Raw genomic sequence first — 27,579 nt, forward strand, 5'->3', positions numbered from 1 at the left:
AAAAAACATGTAAAAACTGTAGAACCTGAGGGAAGCGGGGTTAAAACATCTGACCCCAGAAATGCTGCTCGATAACAGACATGCTACATGGAGAGAGATGGGAGGGGTTTATTGCAAACAGAGGGGAGGGGTCCGTTTGATGACCTCCGCCCCCCTTACGTGCACACGGCTTCGCTGCGTAAGTGCGTAAAAGCCGTGCGTAATTGTGGGGATGTGGTCTAGCCCGCTCAGAGAGCTGAGGGGCAAAGTGAGGAGCAGCCGGCTGATTAAGAGCGACTTCCTTCCTCTGTCGGGACACTGACATGGAGTTGATGGGCTATAAATGCCAGCTAAAGGGTTCTTCACACAAACAGGCCCATACTCTGACGGGACGCACATAAACTTGAAGGAAGACAGCCGAGGGTCAAACATGAATCCTGTCCTGCAGTTGGCGGTCCTGCTGCTGCTCTCGCTGGTGAACAGAGTCGGCAGTATAGCCCCGAGTGGGGGGTACTGTATCAATAACCAGTGTTTTGCTGTGTTCAGAGACCCTAACGATTTCAGCAGAGCGCAAAATGAATGTAGAGATCAAGAGGGGCAACTAATGACCGTGCGCTCATCTGTAGAACACGATGTTCTTTCTGTTCTGCTGGGAAACTTTAAGGGGAGCTTCTGGATCGGTTTACATCGACCACTCCGCTGCCCAGACCCCGTTGCCAGGCTGAGGGGCTACGAGTGGGTAACTAAAGACGACGAGAGTGACTTCTCAAACTGGCTGCCAGACTTTAACATGAACTGCTCTTCTCAGCGCTGCGTCTCAGTTTCCCCAGAATTGGACTTCAGATGGAGCCAGAAACCGTGCCAGGATCAGGCCGCCGGGTTTCTCTGTGAGTACACCAGCGTTGGCATGTGCCAAAGTCAAGAAGAGTCACCGGGAGAGACTGTCATGTACACCACTCCGTATGGGTTTGTGGTCAGAGACTTGCTGTCTGCGCCTCCTGGAAGCACCGCTCTCCGGATGCCATCTGAGACCAAATATCTGTGCTACGCAGAGATGTGGCAGCCGGCGCCCTGGAACTGCGAGATGGACGAAGGCGGGTGTGAATATAAATGCACGGAGAGTCCTAACAAGATGCCTTCGTGCTACTGCCCACCAGGAAAAACCCTTAATCCTGCGAATAAAGTGACCTGCGAGCAGCAGCTCGTGGGAGACCCGTGTCTGGCGCTGAGCTGCGAGCAGATCTGCTACATGAACGGAGACTCCTACGCGTGCATGTGTGATCGTGGCTTTCAGCTGGCGGATGACGGCAGGTCGTGCGTGGACTTCAATGACTGCAACGACCCGCGGCAGTGTCCCGGGGAGAACTCCGTGTGTGTCAACAAACCCGGCGGGTTCGAATGCATCTGCAAGGCGGGATACTCCACGCGCAACGGCCAGTGCGTCGACGTGAACGAGTGCGTGTCTGGTCCGTGTGAGCATGAGTGTCACAACACCCACGGTAGCTACAAGTGCTCGTGTTATGATGGATACCGAGTGGACCCGAAGTCAGCGAATAAGTGCAAGCTGTTCTGCGGGAAGGAGGAATGCCCCGCGGAGTGTGACCCGAACAATAATTTCCAGTGTTACTGTCCCGACGGCTACGTAGTCGAGGAGAGAGTGGACAGTACCGTGTGCATAGACATGGACGAATGCAGTGACCTTTACTGCGAACAGAAATGTCAGAACACATTCGGGAGCTACGTGTGCTTCTGCTCTCTGGGATATGTGCTAGTGGACGGATACAAGTGCGTAGAAAGCGATGACGACAGCTCTGAAGGGACATCGGCACCAGACACTCCCACTACCGTATCGGTACCATATCCAGATCCAACCAGGCAGCCCTCGGGGGGAGTGCCACCGGGGGGTCTGGTGGGAATAATAATTTTCACTGCGGTTTTTATCGTTCTCGTGGTCTTTCTGGCGGATCGCGCCATCAGACGCAGGGCGAAGAGGACGAACAGCATTGCGCTCAAAGCTGAGGAGGGCGAGGATCACGGCTTCCATCAAGTGAAAGCTGAAAGCTGAGCCAAGCAGAGACGGTTTAAGCATGACACGTGAATGTACAGTGAGAGGTTTACCGGAACTTTGCAGATTGCATTAACAGTGGAAGGAAAAGGGAAAGTGTCCACAGCACTGCAGAAATATTACATGTTACAAACAGTTTTTTTTGTGGAAGGACATGCCCTTCATTTTATTTACCATTCAGGTACAGATGCCATGTGATGACAAAGGACTTCAAATTCTAAAATATTAATAAATGTTTTTGAAAACGTAAATGTCTGGGGCTTCTTTTTCCCTTTTAACCTTTTTTCTGAATCGATAGAAAACAGCATGTCACCCTTTGAATGCACAGCATCCTAAACCCACCACTAAATCGCTCACTTTGTTGGCAAAACCTTAAACACTTTTGCCTTGTTGGAAATAGTTTGCAGATCTTGTTTGATCTTACTGTAAACAGATTTTGCACAAAGCTGGCATCAGGAAGCAGAAGTTAAACATATCTACAGCACAGACGTCATTTACTAAATATAATGACCGGAAATACCTTCACTATAAGCCAGCAAGAGTGAGCTCACACTTGATACCAATATTGAATGGGAACAATCTAAGAGGCAGATAAAGAAGAGTGCCACAGAAGGAGGGGAGAGATGAGAAGGGTCATTTCAGTGGAAATTTGAGCAACTGTGATAAATTGTGTTCTTGAGAATTGAATGCAACCCCACATGAATTTTTTTAAGGAAGTGTACAAATAAAAATAATTTCACCATTCTTTCCTGAAATAAGTGTTTGGCCTATTTAAATGAACTCACTGATGAAAGCGCTCATTGTCATATTTTCCTAATAAACTTTACAAAAGCATTAATCAGTTAGTTTCCCAACAAAACACTAGATCTATAGCAACCACTCAACATACTCATGTTTCCAGTATCAGTATTATAACATCTGAAGGATTAACTTGTGAAGTCAAGCTTAGTGTTTTTAGGGACTACATTAAGAGTTAATGTCAGATAAATAACTGCATAAATATTTAGGCAGAATAACACACTTGTAAATTCACAATATCATTCTGACATTACATATCTGTGTCTTATTTATTCACATAGTTATTTATTTCATCTTGACCTATTTATTTATTTAATTTTGAACACTTTGGAGTTCCATAGTAAATATGCCACCATGATGAAAAGTAAGTGGTGAATATTTTGTTTAGCAAAATCTCCCAAAGCAGTTCTTCATCACGTAATACACTCAGTGCTGATGTGTGGTGTCTGTGTGCTTATTTCTTAGATAATGAATGATTGACACGGTCCTTTAATCATACAGAGATGTGTGATTATTTATATGAACAACATCTACGTGATGTGGAGGGAGAAAAGTTTGAAACTCGCCACCTTATAAGTAAATGATATAAAACATAAACATTTACTGTTGGGTTTTACCAAAAATACAAAAATAAACTGACAAAAATTACTGGAATATCTTATGATTGGTTAAGACGTTTGTCTTGGCAGTGGTGAAAAGAAGGGCAATGGCCTTCCTTGTTTTCACGCACAGCTTGACTGCGCCATCATGTGGAGACAATGGTGACTTACAGCCTCAGGAAGGACCCAGCATAGTGTTTCCAGTGACGAGTCACACACAGGGAGGCTGCATAGGAGGATGGAGAGATGACGATTCTAAGGACTGACTGAATCGTCAGGGTCCCTGAGTCCCTGAGACACCTGGTTGAAGTTGTGTACCTCCAAAAGAGCAGCAGGTCAGCTGCTCACAGCCTGTACACAATAGACAATAAGCAATAGAAATTATTGTGAGTTATGAGTCTTTTCCCCCACACTGAGCCATTACAGCCAATTTTAATGTTCCCACATCTGCTGAATCCACTTTAACCTCTGACTGTACACATTTTCCACCCTCTACCATGTGGGCTAAATTTTTATTTTCCTTCTTTTTCTTCTGATTCAAGCTGAGCATAATTAGAATAAAAAAGTTAGACTAAGGTTTGTATTCCAATCTCCTGATATTATTTTACCATCATGTTAATATAGCACAGAGAAATAGAAACATCATGCAAAGAGCTACTTTATACTTTCTTGAGTACATTTCAGAGCCTGTACTTTTTTACTTTTACCCGAGTAAAGAATTTCAATCAGTACCTCAACTTTTAACAGTAGTATTTGTACTTCTACTTAAGTACCGAATGTTTGTACTTTTGTGACACTGTTGAGCTCATGTTATTCCATTATAAATATATTATGATTAACATATAAAATAAGCACAGTGCTGGTGTGTAGTGCTGTTACATTCATTTTTAAAAGAAATATTATTCATTTGATTTTTTTTTTTAACTTAAAAGTCAACAAGAGCAACACAAACCCCTGACCTATTAAAATGTCTTTTTGTTCCTCATTTCCTCTGAATAAATCCTGAGCAGGCTCAATGAGATGGAGGAACAACACAGTGACAAACCCGACTGCTGAAGTTCTGTATGAACTGGAAAAACTACGAACATCCAAGGAAAAGCTGAGTTTATTTTCCTCAAAGCTCAGATGGAACATGTGGCTCTTCCCCTAGCTTCTTGTGTCACTTTACAGTTTTGCCATATTATTGTGTTATTTGTTGAAATTTAGGGTCTGTGAGCAAAAGCAGAAGTTTTTGCTCGGGAAGTAACTGTGACCTCATTTTCAGAGGTTTCTTGGACATCTAATGGTTGTGAAATATGTCCAACTTTTCTCTTCTACTTAAACAACAGAGCACCTTGAGCACAGAGGAGAAAAAGGTGTGCACTGAGGATGATTTTGAATTTTGAGTGTTGTCAGACTGACAACAGTCTGGGGATTAACAGTATATAGAAAATGAACACAAGGATCAGATTGTACTTTGCTCCTCATTGTCTTTGAAAAAACAAGAGCAGACAAAACCAATTCAGTAAATGCACTTTTATGTGTTTGGTATAGTAATCTGTCTTAATCTGTTTTTATTTTAACGTTTTATTTCCTATATGGGGAAAGTCGTGTCAGCCTTGTGCTGAGAGGGCTCTGGTCGTCTGCGCACCGCTTTACAGTCAGGAAATCTTGTCTCACATCACTTTATACTGTAAGACAAAGACCCTACAGTGTTGCTCTAGGACAAATGTTTGCTCAGATTTACTGATGTAGTAAATGCAATTTGGTAATCAAAGGCGAGTTTGTGGCCATAACTGACTACATATACATGCTGTATCATGAGTGGGCAGACAAGGATGTAAATAAAGGAGAAGAAAAGCCAATATTACAGTATGGCAGACACTCTGCTTGGTAGCTTTGACGGGGCTCGGGTGGTCCTCTGGTGGTACTTTTCTGCATTCAAAATGACATAAATTTTAACATAAACTGACTGAGATTTTTCACAGTAAGTGTGATCAGTAGCCTTTTATATTTAAATACATACATGTTACATACTAATATAACCAGAACAGAGCATAACAGTGTTGCGTAAAAGAAGGCAAAGTTTACAAAGGAAGGAGAGATTTGTTCACTTGGGAAATTGCGAAATTGTCGTTTTGTCAGACTGGAGAAGATCAACTCTCAGTCCAGACAGAGCGAGGTGGTGCAGGTTTGAACGGGTTTGTCGCTTCGTCCGGTACAGGTAAGATTTTCACTTTATTATCAGCTAATTTGTGAGGAGAAAGCTCGGTACCGCCTCGCCCGCCTCCCCGACCGTCTAAGGAGAAGGTTAAAAAGTGTGTTTGTGTTTCCGACTCGGAATCAACCAGACAACGTTGTTAAAAAATAGTCGTACTGTTCAATAAGCCCGTCAGTGTAATGAGAGCTCGGACTGTAAACAAACCGACAACAACTCCGAAGTGATTCACCTGCAGGCAAACGGCAGGAAACGGCTAACAAGTAATGCAACGTAAAAGGTTCAAACCTTTAGTAGGCTGTGCTGAAATGAAGATACTGAAATTTTACAGACTACAGCTTTATTATCAACAAACAAAATGTCAAATCTCGTTCGTGCTTGCCACCTCGCTAAACCCAGGGGCGTCACCAGGGGGTTAAATATTTCCAAACTTGGTATTTGTGCACAGGATTACGCTGATGTTCAAACTCCTACCATGTTTTCACCTTAACGCAACTGCAAGGTTATCTTTCATGCACAAAAATGATTTAGTGTATAATGAACTTCTAACGTATGGACAGAACAAATTAAGAGTTGTTGATTCTTATTATTTATTGTGCTTGTTGTAACTTTATGCAGTGTTGTTCCAACTGCTGGTTTAACGTGGGTTGCGGTCAAAGTCAACTTTAGATCAAGCACAGAGGACTGAGACGAGGCTATGGTGGAGGTCAGGTCTTTTACTCAGCTCGCTTTCAATCACATACAATACCCCAGTACCACCTACTGGTGGGAGGTAGTAATAGCTGCTGCTTATTACAATATACCACAGTGCTTTCGTTAAGTCGCAAACCCCTGTGTGTCTGAAGGGTTTGCAGATTCTAATGCAGGGCTGAGGAATAAACACGTTGCTGAGTCTAGCTAGCACTGGGTGCAGCCAGTAACTGTTAGCTGGGTTTCACCACAACTAAGTTAGTAGGTAACTAAACTGGATGCACAGCAGTTTTTGTGCTGTCCCTGCCTTTTGGCACCTTCTTCGGTTCCTCTTCTGGTGGGACACTGCACTGGGACCTTTTGTGTGCTTTGCTTCTGGGAACTTTCACAGTTACAGGAATGGCTGTACAGAAACTACCAGGCCCATTTTTTCTTTAGGGCTCAAATGTTTCAGCCAGGTTTCACAGGCTCTGTTGTACTTAACTTGAACAAAAATCTACTCCCAGCGATAGATAAAGGCAACTTTTGGACTGAATTGAGACAGAAAAAAACTAAAACTAAAGGTTTAAACATTTGACAGGCACAAACGTTAATATAATGAACTTATATCGGGAGTGGCAGGTGTAGCACCAGGATCAATCACTGCAATATGACACATTCTGCTGTCCGGTCCATATTAGCTCAGGCAAACACGCCAGCTAGTCAAAGGAGCTTTGTAGTCCGAGTTGACATCAGATATGAATTGCTGTGTTAAACACTTGTGCGAGTGAACCATCAACCTGCGTGTTTATGTTCTCACTTTATTGAATATTTCACATATTTGTTCAGCTACAACAATGAAACACGATTACCTAATCAAAGCTTTGCTGTTTGTGTCTGTACAGATTGAGGACAGAATGTGGATGTTGGTCCTTCAGTTGATTTGCACTGGTTTGTGCCTAAAGGTACGTTTATAATACTGACTTCATTCAGCTGATTGGTTTCAAACATAACAGGACCACAGAATATAATGACTAATCTCAAATCCATTCATCTATTAAGTTAGTCGTTTTGGATTTTTTAAGCAGTCTTCAGGAACAGTTCTCCAGGCTTCTTGAATGACATTCAAAACTTTTCTTTGGATGTTTCTTCTTTTGTTCTCTTCTCTGACAAGATCATCCCACATTGCTTCAACAATGTTGAGGTCTGAGCTCTGGGGAGGTCAACCATGACTGATGGTGTTCTGCTGTGTTTTTCTATCCATGTATGCTTTTCTGCATTGGCACTAGCAGTGTGTTTGGGATAACTGTCATGCAGAAAATGGACACCGTTCACTATCCAAATTCATGGTGGGTCTAAAATCTGACCTTTCCACTGAGACCATTTCTGATGAGGCTTCAGTGAACAGTAGATGGGTCAACTGAAGGCTCAGATGCATGTCTCAGGTTCTGTCAGGTCATTGTGGGAATTTTGAAGTGGGATTTCTTCTTTTCCCCTTCATTTGTCAAGTTTGTGCAGGACACACTGTCAACCATGATGGGAAAATAATATTTTTTTGCTAGTCAAACCTGTTACTTTGGCATTTTTGGTGCATTTAACTTCAGAAATTGGAACAAATGATGTGTTTGCTACAGGTTGCTGGTATAAAAGTGCCTAAAATACAATTTCAAATGGGTTCTTTGCTAAATAGAGAAGACACATGTTCAGCCCTTGGGTTAGGCACCTTTTTGTCTTTAGGCCAGTGTTAAGTGGCGTTACAAATGACAAAAACAAACATGTAAAGGTGTAAGTATCATACTGAAAATGAGTGAAACAGTAGCCAGAGAAACACTATCAGACTTTCAGAGGGCCTGGATAACTGTTGCTGAAGACCAGGTAAGTCTGCTTCCATGGAAGTAGGGCTGCCACGATTAGTTGACTATCAAAATCGTCGACGACTAATTTAATAGTCGATGCGTCGTTTGAAGCTTTGTAAGATCCCAAAAGACGCAGGAATAAGTAGCAGGATTTAAGAGTGTAATAACGGACTGAAACGGAAGATGGCAGCACTGCATGTACAAGGATGCCAGCTGCCGTTAAACCCCGAAGAAGAAGAAGTAGCTCTGTCCCAGAATAGACCCTGTCACTACCCGATCCGTACCGGAAACCCGATCGGTACCCCGCATGCGCGAAAGGTTTCTACTTCCGGTCGTAGCGTTTTACGATAGTTATGGGTCAGAGTATCTGTTAAGATGTTAAGAATAACAAGTATATCTTAAAATGTTTGCAATAATGAAGGATTTCAGTACAATGTAGACAAAAACGAAAAATAAAAAGATAGTTACGGATCAGGACTCTCCGATCCTTACTGCGCATGTGTAAAGTCTGACCGTACAAATCGGGTCTACCCGATCCGTACCGCGCATGTGTAGATGTTTTCTTCTTCTTCTGTTCGTTTAATGGCAGTTTACTCCCCAGTGTACGAGGATACCGCCACCTGCTGACCGAGCGAATAAACCCTATTATAAACTGAATTATCGTCATTACAAACGTGTGTTAAATTTGATTTAGTGATAGTCGAGTGTGTTTATGCTTGTCTGTGAGGAGAGGACTGTTGGAATAGTGATGATGATGTGCACTATCACTGTCAATTGTCAGTAAACACTTAATCTGGCTGATGAATCTACACGTGAGATATTACAAAGTCTGCATTATTAACTCTGTAATTAGGCGCCATTCTTCTTATTTTACGGCGCTGTTGCTCAATCGGGGGACGCTCTCTGTTGAGGAGAAAAGCATGAATTTCTTTGTAAACGGATTATCCATTGTTTAAATGTCCCGGGCAGTCGAAAAGGAGGCAGAGCTGTTGAGAAATGCTAGGAGCTAACTGGGCGCTAACTGTATCATTCAAATATATTGAATGTCGCAATGTTGGCAAAGAGAGGAAGTGACGTAAGATTTGCACATGCGGGGTACCGATCGGGTTTCCGGTACGGATCGGGTAGTGACAGACCCTGTGCACGAGAAAATGCTAACTTCCTGGTTTGAGACCGGATGTGGGGTTGTACATTTCCAGTAGCTTTACTTTGTGGTCAATCGCTACTGTGAAGATATACTCCATGTGCCAAAACTCGAAAACGGAAAGATCGCGTTAAGTTACAAAGAGCAGAAGGTGGGAACGCTCGCCGCTGCTGTGTCATAAAAAATCTAATGATCAATTTTGACGTTTAAAGCGTTTAGATCGATCAGTTGTTTACATCACTCAACACAAGCAGAACTGCATCACTGCAGCAGAAGACACATCGTCCACATTCAGAAGCACATCTCTGTATAGTGACTGGTCTTATGATTTAAACAGGCAAATGTTCAGCATTCAAACTACAGGTGAAGAATAGTCAAACCAGATGTTTCCCCGTTATGTCGATATCAGCTAGTCAAGTACACACCTACACAGCATGTCAACAAACCGTGAAAAAAGCCACACAAAAAATGAATGATTGCTGGTAACGGTTTCTATACATTAGTATGTACGAAGGGTATGTTGTGACTTACCTTCAAAATTACAGCGGTCCCTCGCTATAACGCGGTTCACCTTTCACCTCGCTGTTTCGCAGATTTTTTAGTGCAAGTTTGCATGCTTATTTTTACATCACATTGTGTCCTGCGTCCTGATCGCTGCAGACGATCTCCTCCGTGACGTCTCTCCTGTACAGTACAGAATCGCTGCATCGATCGCTAGCAGTGTGACTGCAGTACTGTATGTCCACGAAACGTTTTGCATCGTCAAAAAATAAAATTGGCTACTTGATTTCACCTCTCGCTGGTTGTTTTTAGAACATAACACCCGCGATAAACGAGGGACAGCTGAGAAATATAACATTTGAATCCCTTTTCTCTTTTGCTCTGAGGCGCGTGGAAAAAATATCGACAAGTCGATGAACATCATTTACAGATACAGTGGGGCAAAAAAGTATTTAGTCAGCCACCGATCGTGCAAGTTCCCCCACTTAAAATGATGACAGAGGTCAGTAATTTGCACCAGAGGTACACTTCAACTGTGAGAGACAGAATGTGAAAAAAAAATCCATGAATCCACATGGTAGGATTTGTAAAGAATTTATTTGTAAATCAGGGTGGAAAATAAGTATTTGGTCACCTCAAACAAGGAAAATCTCTGGCTCTCACAGACCTGTAACGTCTTCTTTAAGAAGCTTTTCTGTCCCCCACTCGTGACCTGTATGAATGGCACCTGTTTGAACTCATCATCTGTATAAAAGACACCTGTCCACAGCCTCAAACAGTCAGACTCCAAACTCCGCCATGGCCAAGACCAAAGAGCTTTCGAAGGACACCAGGAAAAGTATTGTAGACCTGCACCAGACTGGGAAGAGTGAATCTACAATAGGCAAGCAGCTTGGTGTGAAAAAATCAACTGTGGGAGCAATCATCAGAAAATGGAAGACATACAAGACCACTGATAATCTCCCTCGATCTGGGGCTCCACGCAAGATCTCATCCCGTGGGGTCAAAATGATCATGAGAACGGTGAGCAAAGATCCCAGAACCACACGGGGGGACCTGGTGAATGACCTGCAGAGAGCTGGGACCAAAGTAACAAAGGTCACCATCAGTAACACACTACAACGGCAGGGAATCAAATCCCGCAGTGCCAGACGTGTTCCGCTGCTGAAGCCAGTGCATGTCCAGGCCCGTCTGAAGTTTGCCAGAGAGCACATGGATGATACAGCAGAGGATTGGGAGAATGTCATGTGGTCAGATGAAACCAAAGTAGAACTTTTTGGTATAAACTCAACTCGTCGTGTTTGGAGGAAGAAGAATACTGAGTTGCATCCCAAGAACACCATACCTACTGTGAAGCATGGGGGTGGAAACATCATGCTATGGGGCTGTTTTTCTGCCAAGGGGACAGGACGACTGATCCGTGTTAAGGACAGAATGAATGGGGCCATGTATCGTGAGATTTTGAGCCAAAACCTCCTTCCATCAGTGAGAACTTTGAAGATGAAACGAGGCTGGGTCTTCCAACATGACAATGATCCAAAACACACCGCCCGGGCAACAAAGGAGTGGCTCCGTAAGAAGCATTTGAAAGTCCTGGAGTGGCCTAGCCAGTCTCCAGACCTCAACCCCATAGAAAATCTGTGGCGGGAGTTGAAAGTCCGTGTTGCTCGGCGACAGCCCCAAAACATCACTGCTCTCGAGAAGATCTGCATGGAGGAATGGGCCAAAATACCAGCTACTGTGTGTGCAAACCTGGTAAAGACCTATAGTAAACGTTTGACCTCTGTTATTGCCAACAAAGGTTATGTTACAAAGTATTGAGTTGTATTTTTGTTATTGACCAAATACTTATTTTCCACCCTGATTTACGAATAAATTCTTTACAAATCCTACCATGTGGATTCATGGATTTTTTTTTTCACATTCTGTCTCTCACAGTTGAAGTGTACCTCTGGTGCAAATTACTGACCTCTGTCATCATTTTAGGTGGGGGAACTTCCACAATCGGTGGCTGACTAAATACTTTTTTGCCCCACTGTATATTGGATAAATGCCCAAGACATCTATAGAAATGTAAATCGCCGCTTGATTCAATCATTTGCTTAACTTGGACCGTAAACCAGGCGCGAATAGGACACCGGAAACAAAGCTCCCCACAGGAGTTTCCGCACCGGAAGCAGCATATGCTAACGTGCTCATATCTATTCATAGCATTCATTCATAAAAATGCTGATAAACTCAATTTATTTGAGTTGTCTTAACTTAGAAAAACTAAGTCAGCTGGAAGTTTTGCTTCTCAGTGCGGAAGGATGAAAGATGTGGTTTGAAAATGCCACATCACTACCGTCCTCCTCCCTAGCACGGATCAGTCCGCATGTTCATGGTGCATTTGTTATGGAATATGTTGAGCAAACCTGGAGAAGCTTCAGCTCAAGATATTATTGTTGTCATTGCTGTGGATCTTTGCCTGATACACTGACTTGGTGAGTAAATGTTTACTCTTATTCAGCTGTTAGTGTGGGGGGTATTTTCAATCCATACCCATAACTAACTAACTAACTAACTAACTAACTAACTAATTATATATATATCATGTTTAACATGAGTAGCAAAAGACTGCAAGGTTGAAAACGATATGCCGGCAGTTAGCTGTGCTCGTGGACTCTATCGAGCCTTGACCTCCCGGTCAGCTATCGCGCTGGTGGATAACAGAGCTCTCCGAAAACGTGGAAGCACTTTTGCAAATATGTGATATTTTTATAAATTAAGTAGATATTTGAGCTTTACACAGCTACATTCTCGCCTGAAAATATCTTAAAAGGTTATTTTATGACCCAGAAAGGGTAATCTGGGGAAAAGGAGGATTGCATTTGTCGGCCACAGTTGTCGGAGTCTGTGCGTACTTGTAAGCGCTGCAATGGCGGAGGAGCACGGCTAAAAAACAACTTTTTCTGGGTCACAAAATAGACTTTTAAGATATTTTCAGGCGAGAATGTAGCTGTGTAAAGTTCAAGTATCTGCTCGATTTATCAAGACATCACATATTTGCAAAAATGCTCAGACGTTTTCGGAGACGTCCATTTGGGTTTTTTTTCATACTTTGTGGCAGCTTTTGAACATCTGTGGCATCTATTAATGTCAAATCTAGCCTTTGTTTAACAACCTAAGCAAACTGCTACTGGAACTTTAACATTATGCACTCCATACTGTACAGTAATGCCACTGTTTTGCACATGTCTCACTCTGTATATTTTATTTTATATATTTTATATATTTTATTTATTGTTTACTCTATTTAATTTGTAAAACATGTGTACACACACACACACACACACACACACACACACACACACACACACGTAGAAAAATATTTAGTATACACATCCAGAAATGCATATACTATTATATATTGTACATATATTTATTAGTTTCAGATGTAGCCATTCTTGTATTTTGCTTGTTTACATTATTGTATTTTGCACAACTCTGTTGCTTGTGAAGCTCGCACACAAGAATTTCACTCACATGTGCTGTACCAATGTACCTGCACATGTGATGTGACAATAAAAAGTGATTTGATTTGCTTTTATATTTAACCACTTTTCTGTTTTATTACATTTTAAATAATAATAATAACAATAGTATTTGTTTTGTTAAAAATGTGTTTAAAAACAAGTTTTGTTGTGAAAGCTATAATCCAGATTAGTGGCCTGTTAAATGGTTAACATCTAGGTTGGCTTTATACTTGAGAATAAAGTAATACAGCTTTTCCTTCTAAAGAATTAAGTTAAATTCCACAGTTGAATCATAAGAAACATTATGTTACCGGTACATATAAACAGTGTTGGGTAAGTTACTTTAAATTAGTAACTTAGTTACATTACTAGTTACTTCTATCAAAAGTAACTCAGTTACTTCAAGTTACTCGTTACTTTCAAAGTAACTAGTTACTAGGGAAAGTAACTTTGGTTTTACTCAGAATTCTCTTGTTAATGTGTTGCTTCCATAACTTTGCCAGTCTTCTAGCTTGCTTACTTGCCACAGTGCACTGTGCCACCTACCAAAGGAAAAGATAATGTGCATATTTCCACGAGAGAAATCCCACGCCTGGGCCGTCGTTGACCGCCGCCATGATTCTAGCCTACGTCACAGCATCATGTGCGCCTTTTACATCCAACACAAAAACTGCAGTCGTGGTGCTTTCGATTGTACTCAGAACTCGGAAATTCTGCCTTCTGAATAGGAAGATGTAGGTAACAGCAGACTGCAGATGAGCTGCATACAGGGCTGGACTGGGACAGAAAATCGTCCCGGGCATTTTGACTACAGACCGGCCGCCATTATAGGAAAAATCATAAAGCCTTTGAATGAAAACAAACGCTGTTGTGACAGTGATGTTCACTGTTCTGATGGTATATATGCATCAATCTATCAATCGTTTGTTGTAAAATTCAGATAATTATTTATTAAAAGTGAGACATTTTAAATGAAAATAAGAAAGAAAAGTATTTCTTTGTGCCCCACCTTTCCCTGTTAATGCCCTACCTGCCCCCCTGGCAACACTTTGCTAGATCCACCCCTGCACAGTTACCAGCTGTCAGCTACATAAAAAAGGATCCTGGTGTCATTTGTCTCTCAGAAACAGTTCATAACTTCAACTCATCCATGTCACCTAAAAGGTAAACCTGTTTCTCCATCACCTGTTCAGCTCTGATGATTCAGTAAGGACATCTCCTGGTTTCATCTTCATGTTTCCCTCTCACCAGATATACAAACCATATCATGACCAGCAGCTTTACAGCTGTGGCTCCAGCAAACATCAGCTGATACTAGAAATTAATATGAAATAAATTATAACAACAGCTGATCAAGCTTAAACGTGCTGCTGTTGTTTAGCGCGACATCCGCTGGTTTCCTCTTTCTGGCGCAAAGTGGGCGATAAACAAACAAGAGAGACGATCAGCTGATCATTGATCAGTTTCATGATTGAAGTAGAAACAGGAGAGGGAGGGGAGAGAATGAAAGAAGAAGAGGCAGCTGTGCAGCAAAGACACAGAATAACTGCAGCTTTGTGTCTTTTTCATTGTAGCTGAATTACGGGACAAACTGTTCCTTTTCACCTCAATAAGAAACGCGTAATATTTTCTCTGAATACCAGACGGGACGGTTGGCAACTCTAATAACTTATGAACAAAATAAAGTTCAACATCAGTAACATAGCACCCACTCAGCTGTATAGAAACTCCGTCATGCTAGCTAGCACGGTGTACGGAAAAAGTCAGAATAACGAAAATAAACTCCACCTAAACCTGGTTTATATCTGACCCAGAGAGACTGCAGGTCATAACTTCTTACCTGGAGTTCAGTTCACACTTGGACCGGTGGTCGCCTCGGGTCTCTCTTCCTTCTGCGTCCCCTTTCCTTCCTCCACCTGCTGCCTCCACCACTTGCTAATGTTACTGAATCTGTGGAAGCTCCGCGATAGCCACCACACACGAAGTAACGAGTAACGACCCTATCTAAATCCCAGTAACGACTAATGCGTTCCTGGTTTTGGCATAATAACTAGTTACCGTGCTCATTACCACAGTAATAACGTAGTTACTGTAACGCGTTACTTAATAACGCGTTAGTCCCAACACTGCATATAAAACCTGCCATATGTTAGACCTGGTCATTTTGCTTATAAGAAACTTTATATATTGGAAGTTAGCTTTTAATAAGCATGTAATGATGATATAGATGGTCTTTTTTTAAACACATATCTCTTTAGGCCTAAACTGACAGTGCCAATACCACACATTCAGACACAGTAGTAGATGGTGTTTTTAATACTATGTTAGTCTAATTTGGTTGTTTGGGGTCTACATGGACCCTCTGTGTTGTAAGTTATTATGACTGCACAGCCATTAAGGATCAAATCAACTTCTGAAAAATGTTGTTTTTTCTCCCTCTGTTTGCTTCTTACTATCTTTGAGGCTCGGGACCAGCACTCCTGCTGTTGGACAGAAAGACATCAGTAAGTATTTTGGTTTTCCAATATATTAGAAACTGTCAGTGACATTTATATTAATGAGGCTGAACTTTAATCATACTTTAGATCAGCCTGTTTTACTTATTGTTTTATTTGTGCTTTGGTTTGGGGAAGTTGTTTCTTTACTGATCTTTTCCTGTCTTCTGTTATTAGACTTGAGATATGACTGCATGATGCTGTTGCTGGTGACTCCAGTTAATTCTACAAGACATGCTGTGTAAGTAAACAAACAACAACAGTTTGTCTGCATTTCTTGAAAGATCACATCCCCCAAACTTAGTTTAGAGGGTCTACACTGTATATAGTGAAGTCTGCAAGTTTTCTAACAGCAAAATTTGTTTTGTTCCCAAATCATTTTGCACATCATTAGAATGAAAGTATTGGCCATGTTTGCATAGCCCTTTTTAAAATGATGCTTTCATGGCATTATTGTGTGTTGGGTGGGGGTCACGGCTATCCAGACTGACAATTGGGACATTGAATGTCACCTCTCCGGTGGGGAGGGAGCCTGAGATTGTCTAAATTGGAGTCTGTTTTATACCAAATGCAGAAAAAAATGTTTTAAGAAAGCAATTAAGTTCATGTCCAAAAAATATGATTGTTTGCTTGCAGGACACCAGGAGAGATGAGTCCTCCATCACAGATGGTGTGGTCAGTGAAGATGGTCGTCTGCAGGTTCAAGCTCATTGCATCTCCAACCCACATCCACTGCCACTGTACTGAAGGGAAGTTAAAGACTTCCTCTGCACCTACATTTGGATCACCTCGATCCATGACAGTCATTCAGCAGTAATGCCTGGACTGGAAACAAGCATCCTTAAAACATTACAACATTCCAGCTCCTGTGTTGGAATGAAAAACAAATGTGTTGTTTAAATCAGAGATGCACTTGTGACAGAACAACAAATATTTTATTTTGATTATATAAGTAAGTACAAAACAAAGTTTTGGTAGGCCTAAACTTATTTTCAGAATAATTACATCTGAGACTTTGTTTCATTGTAAGATTATAACAGTGATGGCAATATAATTGTTTGTTGTTCAGCAGAACAGTGTCCAGTATGTTGGCTGTTATACTTTGTGGTGTTTCAAAATAAAAGTTGGGCTGATTTTAACATCATTACAAAAAGTGTTGCTAATTATTTTTAGTCATATTCAGGTTACCACACAGTTTTTTCATTTAGTTGAACTTGAAATGTTTGTCAGTAGGTAAACAATTAGTATTGTACAGTCAGAAATATCAAGTTATTCTTAATACTGCAGACTTGCGATGAATAAGTTGTCCTAACAGTCATCTTAAGTAAGCTTTACTTAGTTTTTTTGAGGCAACGAGTTTGCATATTTTTTTGAGTTCTGGAAACTACATAGATATTTACTCTGTACTCTAAGCGAATAAGTTGCCTTAACTTAGTCATCTTAAGTAAAACTTTACTCTATTTTTTTGAGGCAACGAATTTACTTATTTTGAGTTCTGTGAACTAATTACATTTTACAGTGTGTTATATTTTAGGTAGCAAAGAGCAGACGGCTGAGTTTATTAAACTTCACCTAAACAATCTGTAGATTTCATTAAAATTTAATAAACTATCATCTTATCTTTATTTTTAGCTTTAAACACTTGAAGCTGCAAGCTAATGATAGTTATATAAGAGCAGATGCTGATGGTGCAATAAGCTGTACGTTTTACGTCCAATGGATGATGATCTGATTAGTCGATTAATCGCAAAAATAATCGGTGACTAGTCGACAATCCAAATAATCGGTTGTGGCAGCCCTACATGGAAGTTATACATAAAGACATTTGGGGGGGCTTTTGGGGGGGCTACTAATCATGAAAATGAAGCTTTGACTTTGATTTTTTTTTTCTTACTAAATAATTTCACATGTAATTTTGCTGACTTCATCGCTTGATTTTTGTTATGTAACCCTCCCATCTGCAGGTAACAGTATCCTACCAAACATGCCGTTTGAGGGGACAAAGAGCCTGGTGTGGCTTTCAGAACCACTACTGGGTTCCTGCTCTGCCCCACAACATCACCCACCTCTATCTGCAGAGTAACCACATCAGTGAGATTAACAGCACCTCGCTCAGAGACTTTAAGGAGTTGCAAGTATTAAATCTTGAAAGTCAGGCTCAAACACTCGTCATATGGAACAACGCTTTCCTCGGGCAGAGAAAGTTAACAGAATTGATGCTCGGCTCTAATCTGGGCCTCAAACTGCAGCCGAGGGCATTTGCAGGACTGTTCAATTTACAAAACCTGTCTTTGTATTATTGTAGTCTGACAGACTCCATACTATCAGAAAGCTATCTGGAACCACTTTTGTCCTTGGAAGTCCTTGATCTCTCGTTCAACAACATAACGAGACTGCGGCCAGGTCCATTCTTTTCAAGATTCAGAAAGTTCACGCAGCTGAAACTCAAACTAAATAAGATCGAAAACATATGTGAAGAAGATCTTGTAAGTTTCAGGGGTAAAAGGTTTGAGCTCCTGAACTTGGACTCCAACAAGTTATTCCACAATGATGAATGGGGAAACTGTGGGAACCCTTTCAAAGAGCTAGCCTTCGATGTTCTCGATTTAACCTCCAGTGGACTAAATGTGAACGAAACAAGGCAGTTTTTCAAAGCATTAGAAGGGACTCCGATTTCTCATCTTAAATACTCTGGAATCTTGGGCAAAGGGTTTTCACATGAGAACTTCCCAGATCCAGATAAAAACACATTTGAAGGCCTGAAAAACAGTGCAGTGAAAAGTTTGGATGTCTCTAACAACCGCATATTTGCTTTGCAGAGTGCCGTGTTCAGTCATCTAAGAGATGCAAAGAAGATCGATATTTCACTAAACAGAATCAATCAGATTAACAGAAATGCTTTTGATGGTCTTCAGGATCATTTACTAATACTCAACTTGTCATCCAACCTTTTAGGACAAATACATTCTCACACATTCACCAATCTGAGAGAACTTAGGATATTGGACTTGTCCCAAAACCACATTGGTGTTTTGGGATACAAAGCATTCAGCGGTCTCCCTAACTTACAGTATTTAGATCTGGCATCAAACTCACTGCGAGAACTGGGTTTTCCTACATCACTACCAAATTTAGAATATCTGTTTTTGAGAGATAATAAGTTGAAATCTCGCAATGGAATTGATGACTTGGCCATGAACAGTATCCATGTCGATATTTCAGAAAATAGATTAACAAATATGGAGGATGTATTTTTCATTTTAACTTATTTCCCGAGACTTCGGGTTTTATTCTATGGTGACAACATCATCAAGTGGTGCAAACGAAACTATGTGTTTGAACCTCTTAATAACAGTTTGAAAGTGCTAGATCTTCATGATAGTTCCCTGCAGATAATTTGGGCACAGGGGCAGTGCCTCGACTTGTTTGACCATCTTGAAAATCTGATCGGTTTAAATATAAGCCTTAATTCACTCACGACCCTCCCAAATGGGATCTTCAGGGGTCTCAGCTCAATCATAGAGATGGACCTTTCGTACAATGCCTTGACCTTTTTGCAGCCAGATGTTTTTCCCATCAGCCTGAAATGGCTCCATATTTCAAACAACTTCCTAGCCTCCCCCGACCCTATGACATTTCAGTCTCTCAGCATTCTCAGTCTGTCAGCAACTCGCTTTCACTGTGACTGCAATCTGGGGAACTTCCTGGAGTGGCTGAACACGACTAATGTCACGTTTTTGAGCCCAATTGAAGACTTAAGATGCGAGTTTCCAGCTGCTTTCCAGGGCCTTCCTCTGCTGAATTACTCCACAATCATCGAACCATGTGAGACGGATCCCGAACAGGCAGTCCAAGGTCTAAAGTTTGCTGTCTTCCTTTTCTCTGCCTCACTCATCATTATTGTCCTTCTTACTGGAATCATTTACGCTCGTCTCCGAGGACAAATATTCATCATCTACAAAAAGATCATCAGCAGGGTTCTCAAGGGCCCCAAACTGATGCCTCTTGTGGATGAGATGAGGTATGATGCGTTTATCTGTTTTAGCAACAGGGACTACCGGTGGGTGGAGGCTGCTTTACTAAAGAAGCTGGATAACCAGTTTTCAGAAGAGAATCTTTTTCACTGTTGTTTCGAGGCCCGAGACTTCCTGCCAGGTGAGGATCACCTTTCAAACATCAGAGATGCCATCTGGAGCAGCAGGAAGACTTTGTGCATTGTCTCTAAGGATTTCCTTAAAGGTACTGGACTCTGATTAAGATGCTTTGCTATGCCCTTAAATAGGCCGTTACAGCAGGAAAACCCTGCAACGGGGTAGGGAACGTTGGTCCTCGAGGGCCGGTGTCCTGCAGGATTTAGAGCTCACCCTGGGTCTCCACACCTGAATCAAATCATTAGTTCATTACCAGGCCTCTGGAGAACTTCAAGACATGTTGAGGAGATAGTTTAACATTTAAATCAGCTGTGTTGGATCAAGGACACATCTAAAACCTGCAGGAAGCCTGGAGTTCCCTACCCCTACCCCCCAACAATGTAGCTGAATTAAAACAGTTCTAGAAAAAAAGAGTGGGACAAAATTCCCCCACAGCCGTGTAAAAAATAGTCTCATTGCTAATTATCACAAATGCTTGACTGCAGCCAAAGGTGGTACAACCAATTATTAGATTTAGGGGCAGACACTTTTTCTGCATAGAGCCAGGCAGGTTTGGATAGGTTTTTAAAAGATTTTAGCTTTAACAAATGAAATTATTTAAAAACTGCATTTCTGTATTTGCTCGGTTAACCTTTCTCTTATATAAAAATATGTGTCACCTAAAACATAAGTGTAATAATTAAATGGACTTCCCGATTCAAATCGAATTTCGTTTGACTAAAGCGATATCGACTCATTAAATCCTGAATCAATTTTTAAATATAAATGCATTTTGCCAGAAACGCCAGAAGCTCAAGTTAAAGCTTCTCAAAACAATTTAAACATCTGCCAAACAGTTAAAAATGCAAATGATTAAAGAGCAGGTAAACGGGAAAAGGTGTAAAGCACAAAGCGCAGATTTCCCCCGTTCACCCGCCATCCACCCACCCATATGTGGACACGCCGCCAAAAGGCGGTGTCTCACAGATTCTGAAGCTGCAGGTTTCGTCATGAAGTCCCTCTTATTCTGCAGTTTTGCTTCCAGTGTATTGATAAATGATCATAATTATAGTATTTCTGACTGTCTGAGTCAAAAAATGAGTGAAATAATGAATGAAACAGAATCTGGGATTGAATCGAATCAGTTATAGAAATCAGTGACGATGCCCAGCCATACTGGTTTAACATGAAGGATGCTCGGGAAAGATGGAGGTAGGCAATCTGCTACGGCGAGCCCTGAGAGGATCAGCAGAAAGAATGATTATTAATGCTAAGCTAACCATCTATTGTAATGTATACATGGCTGATGTTGTACTGATGGTAAGCTAACCACCTAGTCATTGTAACTCATGTTGTAAACAAATAGAAATGGAATCAGCACTGCTGTCTCTTCTTCCTGTATATAAAACAACAGACGTGTTGCATTTAATTTAAACTGCTAGCATGCTTAGTAGTGCCATAGCTAATAAGGCTTTTATTTTCACTTTCTTCATTACAGTAAAATAATTGCATGTGGGTTAAATACTTCCTTATTTTAAAAAAATGTAAGTTCATTAGATCATTTAAACATGAGCAAAATTACCACAGTAGTTTCTCTTTGCAGATGGCTGGTGCTTGGAAGCGTTTACTTTAGCCCAAGGCCGGATGCTGGAGGAACTGACGAATGTCTTAATTATGTTGGTGGTAGGGAAGGTGAGTATGAGCTGTTAACATAACAACAGCAATAATATATTATCCACTAAGTGTTTGTATGTTTTTATCGTGTAAAAAAGCGTTATTGTAATAGCTGAGTTAGTTTTGGTCACCTGTAAAATCTATTCAGTGTTCACTAAGCTGTAGCTCTAATTTCCAACGTGTTGAAATACAATATATTTTTTGCAACTAAATGATGATTTATATCACTGAGTGTGTAAATCAGTGCGAGCTGCCACGCTCACATATAAAGGTTATGTGACCAGTTTTCAATGTAAAATATAAATTACAGCAGATTTAAATAGTAACCAAAGTCATGCTTTAGGTCTGAGAACTGTGTGTGGCAACAGGTTAGCAGATAACTGAAAGTCCTGTACAAACCTGGTAGGTGTCGGACTGCATGCAGATTTCAATTAACCTCGCCTCTGCCAGTGCGCCCCATGGCGGCTTTGGCTACAGTGTAGCATCACCAGTGTGTGAATGGGTGGATGACTGAACGTGTAAAGCGCTTTGGAGTCCTCAGGGACCAAGTAAAGCGCTATACAAATACAGGCCATTTACCACTTTTTTTTTTGCAGAAAACTGGTGATGTTGATTCTTACTGAATTCATCCCAAACATGTTTCAGTTTTTGACTTAAAACTCCTACATTGCATCCAAAGGTGGCTCACTACCAGCTGATGAAGTGCAATGCAGTCAGAGCTTTTGTCCAGAGGAAAGAGTACCTCACTTGGCCAGAGGACCCTCAGGATATGGAGTGGTTTTATGAACGTCTCATCTCAGATATACTCAAAGACAGTAAGGTGAAAAAGCTCAAAGAGGACAAGCCTGAGCCCGGGGGGCCTGAAGTTCAGCCGGAGAGCCACGACGGGATTAATGCCGAGAACATAAAAGAAACTTCCATGTGAACTTTGTTTCTGCTGCTGTTTAGGAAGCCTACTGTCCTGTGAAAATGAAAACTGGTGGCTTTGTAAAACGCAGCAACAGATTCAGCAGACCTTGTGATGCAAAGAGAAGTCCAAGAATGCCTAAACAATGGTACAGTTCTTGGATTTAGAGCAGGTGCATCTATACCAAACATAAAGCCCATGGCTGGAATCAGCCCGGCAAAGACTCCAAGCTGACCCACTTGATTGCTTTGCAATTTATTAAGGAAGGCATAGACTTTGGACCTTTAACTTTTTCTCTACGTTTTACAACTTTTCCTGCTAATAAAAGGCCTAAAAGACTCAAAGTAATGGAAAAACTTTTACAGCTTGTACAAATAAATTTGTATTTCAGTGATTCCTGAGATTAGGGACAAAACGGGTTTTAATTTTCTAAAATATATTTTTTGATTTTTCAAAAACATATTTACATACAATTGTTACACAAAGTTTTGGCTGTCTAGCTGATATATATATATATATTTCCAGTCCTGTGGTCTCAGCCTCAGATACTCAACTAATCAAAGTGATGTCATGACAAAAATGAATGACCAACAAGACATTTTTTTCTCCTTCATTTCTGTCACACAAAGCTGTATGAAACGTTTCTCGCGGTTAGTATCATGGTTGCTAGGCAACCTGAACAGCGCGACGCAGGCTAGACCGTCCCATTTCACAAGCCTCTCACTTCCGCACTTCTCGTACTTATAGTACGCACCGTACGTAGGACGCGTAGTGTGCGTACTTCAAGCGTGCAGACCCTGAATTGGGACACAGCCAGCCTGTTTGGTTTGATTCGTGGTCCAAGATGGCGCCGCGCTCCCACAATGCATTGCGGTGTGACGTCAACTCCAAAGCCCTATAGAATATGCTTACTTATTTAACCACTAGATGGCGAGCCATCTCTTCTTTTGCCTTTCTCATGCCTGCATTGAGTGACCAGCAGTTATTAGCACCGTGGGTGTTGAGATGTCACCACATCAACCCATCTTTCAATGGATGTGTCCTGTAGAAAGGCTGTTTAGGTTCAGCGGTGACTACAGATCATCTCTAAGCACTCGGGGTTTGTTGGACCGCAAGTTCGGAGCTGATCTTAAGAGGTCAGCCAGTTTCCTTTCATTTAGGCCATGTGCCTGAAAACAGGAAGCTACTGAGCAGAGGAAAGCTTCCGCCCTGGCTGCCTGCATCCTCCCAGCTTTTATGAGCCAGCTGTTCTGGACATTAGGGCCAGTCTGCTGGCTCCTGCTGCTTATTCACTGTGAACAGTCCATTAATCTGAACACAGTGCAGCATTAACATCTATTCATAACGGAGCTCTTTTTATTTCCTGATATTCTTTGTAAATGTTTTTTGGGGGGTACCAATGATGTTTCTGTTTTGTGCCCCCAAAAGAAGTTAATTTGAAAGACGAGGGAACCAAAGACTGTTTATTTTATTTCGTTTAAGAAAAATCATTTTGAACATTTTGACATGGAGTCAAAGTTCATGCAAATGGACACACTGCATGTCAGCACAAAGCCTTTGGGCACCACTGGTTGTTAAAATGACTCTTGAGCTTCAGTGAGAACAGCTGATTTTTCATCTGTTCAACATATAATACAACATAACATATAATAAGATATGTAGCCACCCGCTAATGCTCACTTGGCTTTTTTTTTTTGCCTGTCCTGTTTAATAATATTATTATTAATAATAATAATAATGCAGTTTATTTGAAAGCGCCTTTCAGAACACTCAAGGACACTGTACACAGTGGAATAATAAAAGCAACATAAAAGGAAGCATTTTACACAATCATAAAAGCATAAGACATGAAACAAATTTAAAATAGCAGAGTGGAGAGGTTATGTGGGATAAGCTATTTTGAACAAGTGAGTTTTGAGTTGGGACTTAAAGAGAGAGAAGGAAGAGATATTTCTCTTCCATGGGGAGTTTGGATCTTTAGCCATCAGAATTGTTGTCTGAAGGCTAAGAACGATGCCTAGCAGATTACTTTAACAAGTGGATCATCATGGCCTTGCCATATTAGTCCAGTTGATTGACCTTTATTATAATTATGTATTTATTTCATTTTATTTTCAGTTGTTACAGACGGGACAGACATGATGTGGGACAGGACAGGGAGACAGAAAGAATGAATGAAAGAGGGAGAGAAAGAAAAACAGAGGGGAAAAGAGATGGTGAGAAGGGGGGGAGAAAAACAAAACACCTGGATCACCTGTCGAGAGAAGAAAGAAAACAGAAATTAAAACAAACAAAAAAGAGCAACATAATAAATACAACACCATCACAATAAACTAGCTAACAGTAAATAACAGTATTTACTAAATATTAAATGTTATTGTGCAGCACGCAAGATCGACAGCGCACAATGTGCTTTGAGGTAGCAGCCAAGAAAGGTGAAGTTTGTGTCAGTGAGCACCCGTGTGCACACCTGTGTGGATCGGCACACTTTTATTCAAAAGGTTTCTCCATGTAACGATGTGCTAGCGAGTGTGGGGAGCCATAGCTCCGTCCCCCAGGGTATGAAGCAGGTATGGACTTGACATCATTTTTAGGTACACTTTATTAGGTGCAGTTGTTTAGCTACTCATGAAAAACAAATCTAATTAGTAAATCACATCGTTTAGACATGGTCTAAGCAACCAGTTGAAGTTCAAAACTGAGCACATGGGGATGAAAGGTGATTTAAATGACTCAGATGGGCCGCATCAGAACTCTTGGTGTTACTGTAACTGTGCTAAGAAGGATTAAGATCATTCTGAAAGGGTCCAACCTGATACTAGCAGGGTGTAACTAATTAAGGCTCACTGTCAGTCTGGACAGCGCTCAGCCACAAAGCACTTCAGTGTTTGTTGACACCAAAGTTGTTATAGTTTTGTATTTTTTAATTATTCATTATTTTGATTTCATTTTTGTTTGGTTTGGTTTTTATTTTTCTTTAAATTCAGTTTAGTTTCAATCTCCAGAGTGACTTTGTTATTTTCAGTTAAGAAATGATTATTGGAAATGTCTTTATTAATTATTATTGTATGAAGGACATATATAGAAGGCAAGATTGAGAAAAATCAGTGCATGCTTTTGTAATAAAACACAGAACCCTTTAAAAGCCGGTGATTCAGTCTCAAATACATCCATCGTAGCCTCACAAGGCAAGTTCTGATAGATTTTTACCATTTTCAGCTCTTTTTTTTCCACAGGTCTAGTTTTTATTTTTTATTGATTAATCAAATTAAAATGCTTTTTCACATTTAGTTTTAGTCGATTGTAAGCCTGTCACTTTGTTTCAGCCTCATGGTGGCACTGTGGAAAGCTAGGTAATCCACAAAGGCATTAACTCTTTACTCACTAATTTTTATTCGCTGATAATTGTGTGAGACTTTGACATATCGCAAAAGTCTGAAAAGATTCTACAAGGTGACCGTTACAGGGATGTTCAGTACTATTTACAGCCACTTCAGTCCACTGACTCTGTGAATGCTGGGATGGGCATACTTCCCTCAGAAGTGCTGATGTTTTTCCTTTTGTGTGAGGATGACTCGCATAGATGTCAGCAGTGATACTGATTGCAGAGGTCTGGACAGAAATATGTCAGTCAGAGGTGAAATATCATCCTGAGCTAATGAAGATGCTGTGTACTCTCACAGGAAATTCATGGATCCCATGTGAGAAAAGAGCAGTTATGTAATGTAGTAATAAGAAGCCAAACCTGGAGGAGAGGAGGACGGCAGCAAAGAGGAAGAAGCTGGATATAAGAAAGTGTTTTTCAAAGAAACCTGCAAGCCAAGTTCACTCATATAATGCGTCATAATAACGTTACAGGCTATGCTAGGCTTTGGCCCACATCAGTCTAAAACTGTATGTAACTATGAATAACGTGTTTGGGAAACTACCTGCACAGCAGGCAGCACTGTTAGTTCTCTCAGCCTCAGAGCAGCGTTTCTAATTTTGATTGAAGCTGTCAGAGAAAACGGCAGCTTTGAGCAGCCATGATATTAGTTTACAGAGGCTGTTAGAATTATATGTCTAACATTAAAATGTTGGTGACACAATAATTTCATCCTAATGGCACTGACGTATTCATAGGGTTAATCTTTGAGACAAAATATCACGAGGTCGTCATGATTTTGCAAATATTCCACCTGGTAGTGCAGTTTGCACAAATTATTTTAAAAATGCATTCAGCCTACAAACATTACTGACGAGTCAAGATCTGCACAAAGTGACAGAAACACTGAAGCAGCTGCACATTTTATTCTTATTGTCCTGTTTGTCAGGTGACAGCAGAACCAACACAAAGCTCAGAGAGCAATGGTGACTCAAGATCACAGGTGAAACTGGAGGATGACCTGGTGGTTTGTGACTGTATTTGAAGCACATGTGTGACTGCATGTATGTGGAGTGTCTCACTGTTATTCATCAGGTGACAGAGGCAGCTCTGCCATGTTGTAGCTCAGAGGTGAAGAGGCGAGCTCACAGGTGACTGACTGATGATTTGATGCTATAGATTAACTAGTATTTATTATCATGACAATTGTCAGGCTGCTTTTAGTCATCCCAGTATCCTCAGTTGAGGCTGAAAGTAGCTTCAGTGCTCTCAGAAAACATGGCTAAGGTAGACAATGACTCAAATGAGATTAAACAATGCTGCTGTATGTCCACCAGGACAGACTGGACAGTATAGATGTAAAACCAATATGCCAGCAGTTTATCTCAGTTAACGAGAGGAGAAGGCCTGTGTTTGGCTGCTTCACATAGTGGACATTGAGTTGTTGTGTGAGACACCAGTAGTATTAATGTCTGTTGCTGTAACAGTAGCTCATGCTTAGAATAGAAAATCCCAGCTCACTGATCTGATCGGGGCGATAGTGTGGCTAAAATGTTGCATAACGTTGCTGAGAGATCTTTTACTTTGTGGTAATCTTAGATGGACATAAAGCACCAGGTCATTCAGTGTTCCCTTAGTGCTAATGTATCAGAGATGTTGGTGTAACTGAAGTAATGTTGTTAAGTC

The 27,579-nt window shown here is 41.0% G+C and overlaps 2 protein-coding genes and 1 long non-coding RNA gene across 4 annotated transcripts; all 3 read left to right on the forward strand.

The window, feature by feature from the left end:
• Positions 1 to 202: 202 nt before the first annotated feature.
• thbd (thrombomodulin) lies at positions 203 to 2,295 on the forward strand. Its single transcript, XM_004542337.4, has one exon. It carries the CDS (start codon positions 323 to 325, stop codon positions 2,042 to 2,044), a length of 1,722 nt encoding a protein of 573 aa, XP_004542394.1. The 5' UTR covers positions 203 to 322; the 3' UTR covers positions 2,045 to 2,295.
• A 3,224-nt stretch (positions 2,296 to 5,519) lies between these two features.
• LOC101486268 (toll-like receptor 5) lies at positions 5,520 to 27,438 on the forward strand. 2 transcript variants are annotated; one of them, XR_190960.4, is made up of 6 exons: positions 5,520 to 5,644; positions 7,213 to 7,272; positions 17,783 to 19,839; positions 19,955 to 20,057; positions 21,552 to 21,640; positions 22,302 to 22,433. XR_190960.4 is itself a non-coding variant. In XM_004542335.5 (5 exons), exons 2-5 carry the CDS (start codon positions 7,225 to 7,227, stop codon positions 22,545 to 22,547), a joined length of 2,658 nt encoding a protein of 885 aa, XP_004542392.1. In that variant the 5' UTR covers positions 5,520 to 5,644; positions 7,213 to 7,224; the 3' UTR covers positions 22,548 to 27,438. The 2 variants fall into 2 exon arrangements, 1 of the variants encoding a protein (XP_004542392.1); XM_004542335.5 differs by having other exon boundaries at positions 17,783 to 20,057; positions 22,302 to 27,438.
• Positions 12,602 to 17,755, forward strand: LOC143412554 (uncharacterized). Its single transcript, XR_013093064.1, has 3 exons — positions 12,602 to 15,827; positions 15,996 to 16,059; positions 16,455 to 17,755. It is a non-coding gene; the product is annotated as an uncharacterized LOC143412554 (long non-coding RNA).
• Positions 27,439 to 27,579: the final 141 nt, after the last annotated feature.

The sequence above is a fragment of the Maylandia zebra genome, linkage group LG15 (genome assembly GCF_041146795.1).
Source record: "Maylandia zebra isolate NMK-2024a linkage group LG15, Mzebra_GT3a, whole genome shotgun sequence".
Classification (NCBI taxonomy): Eukaryota; Metazoa; Chordata; class Actinopteri; order Cichliformes; family Cichlidae; genus Maylandia; species Maylandia zebra.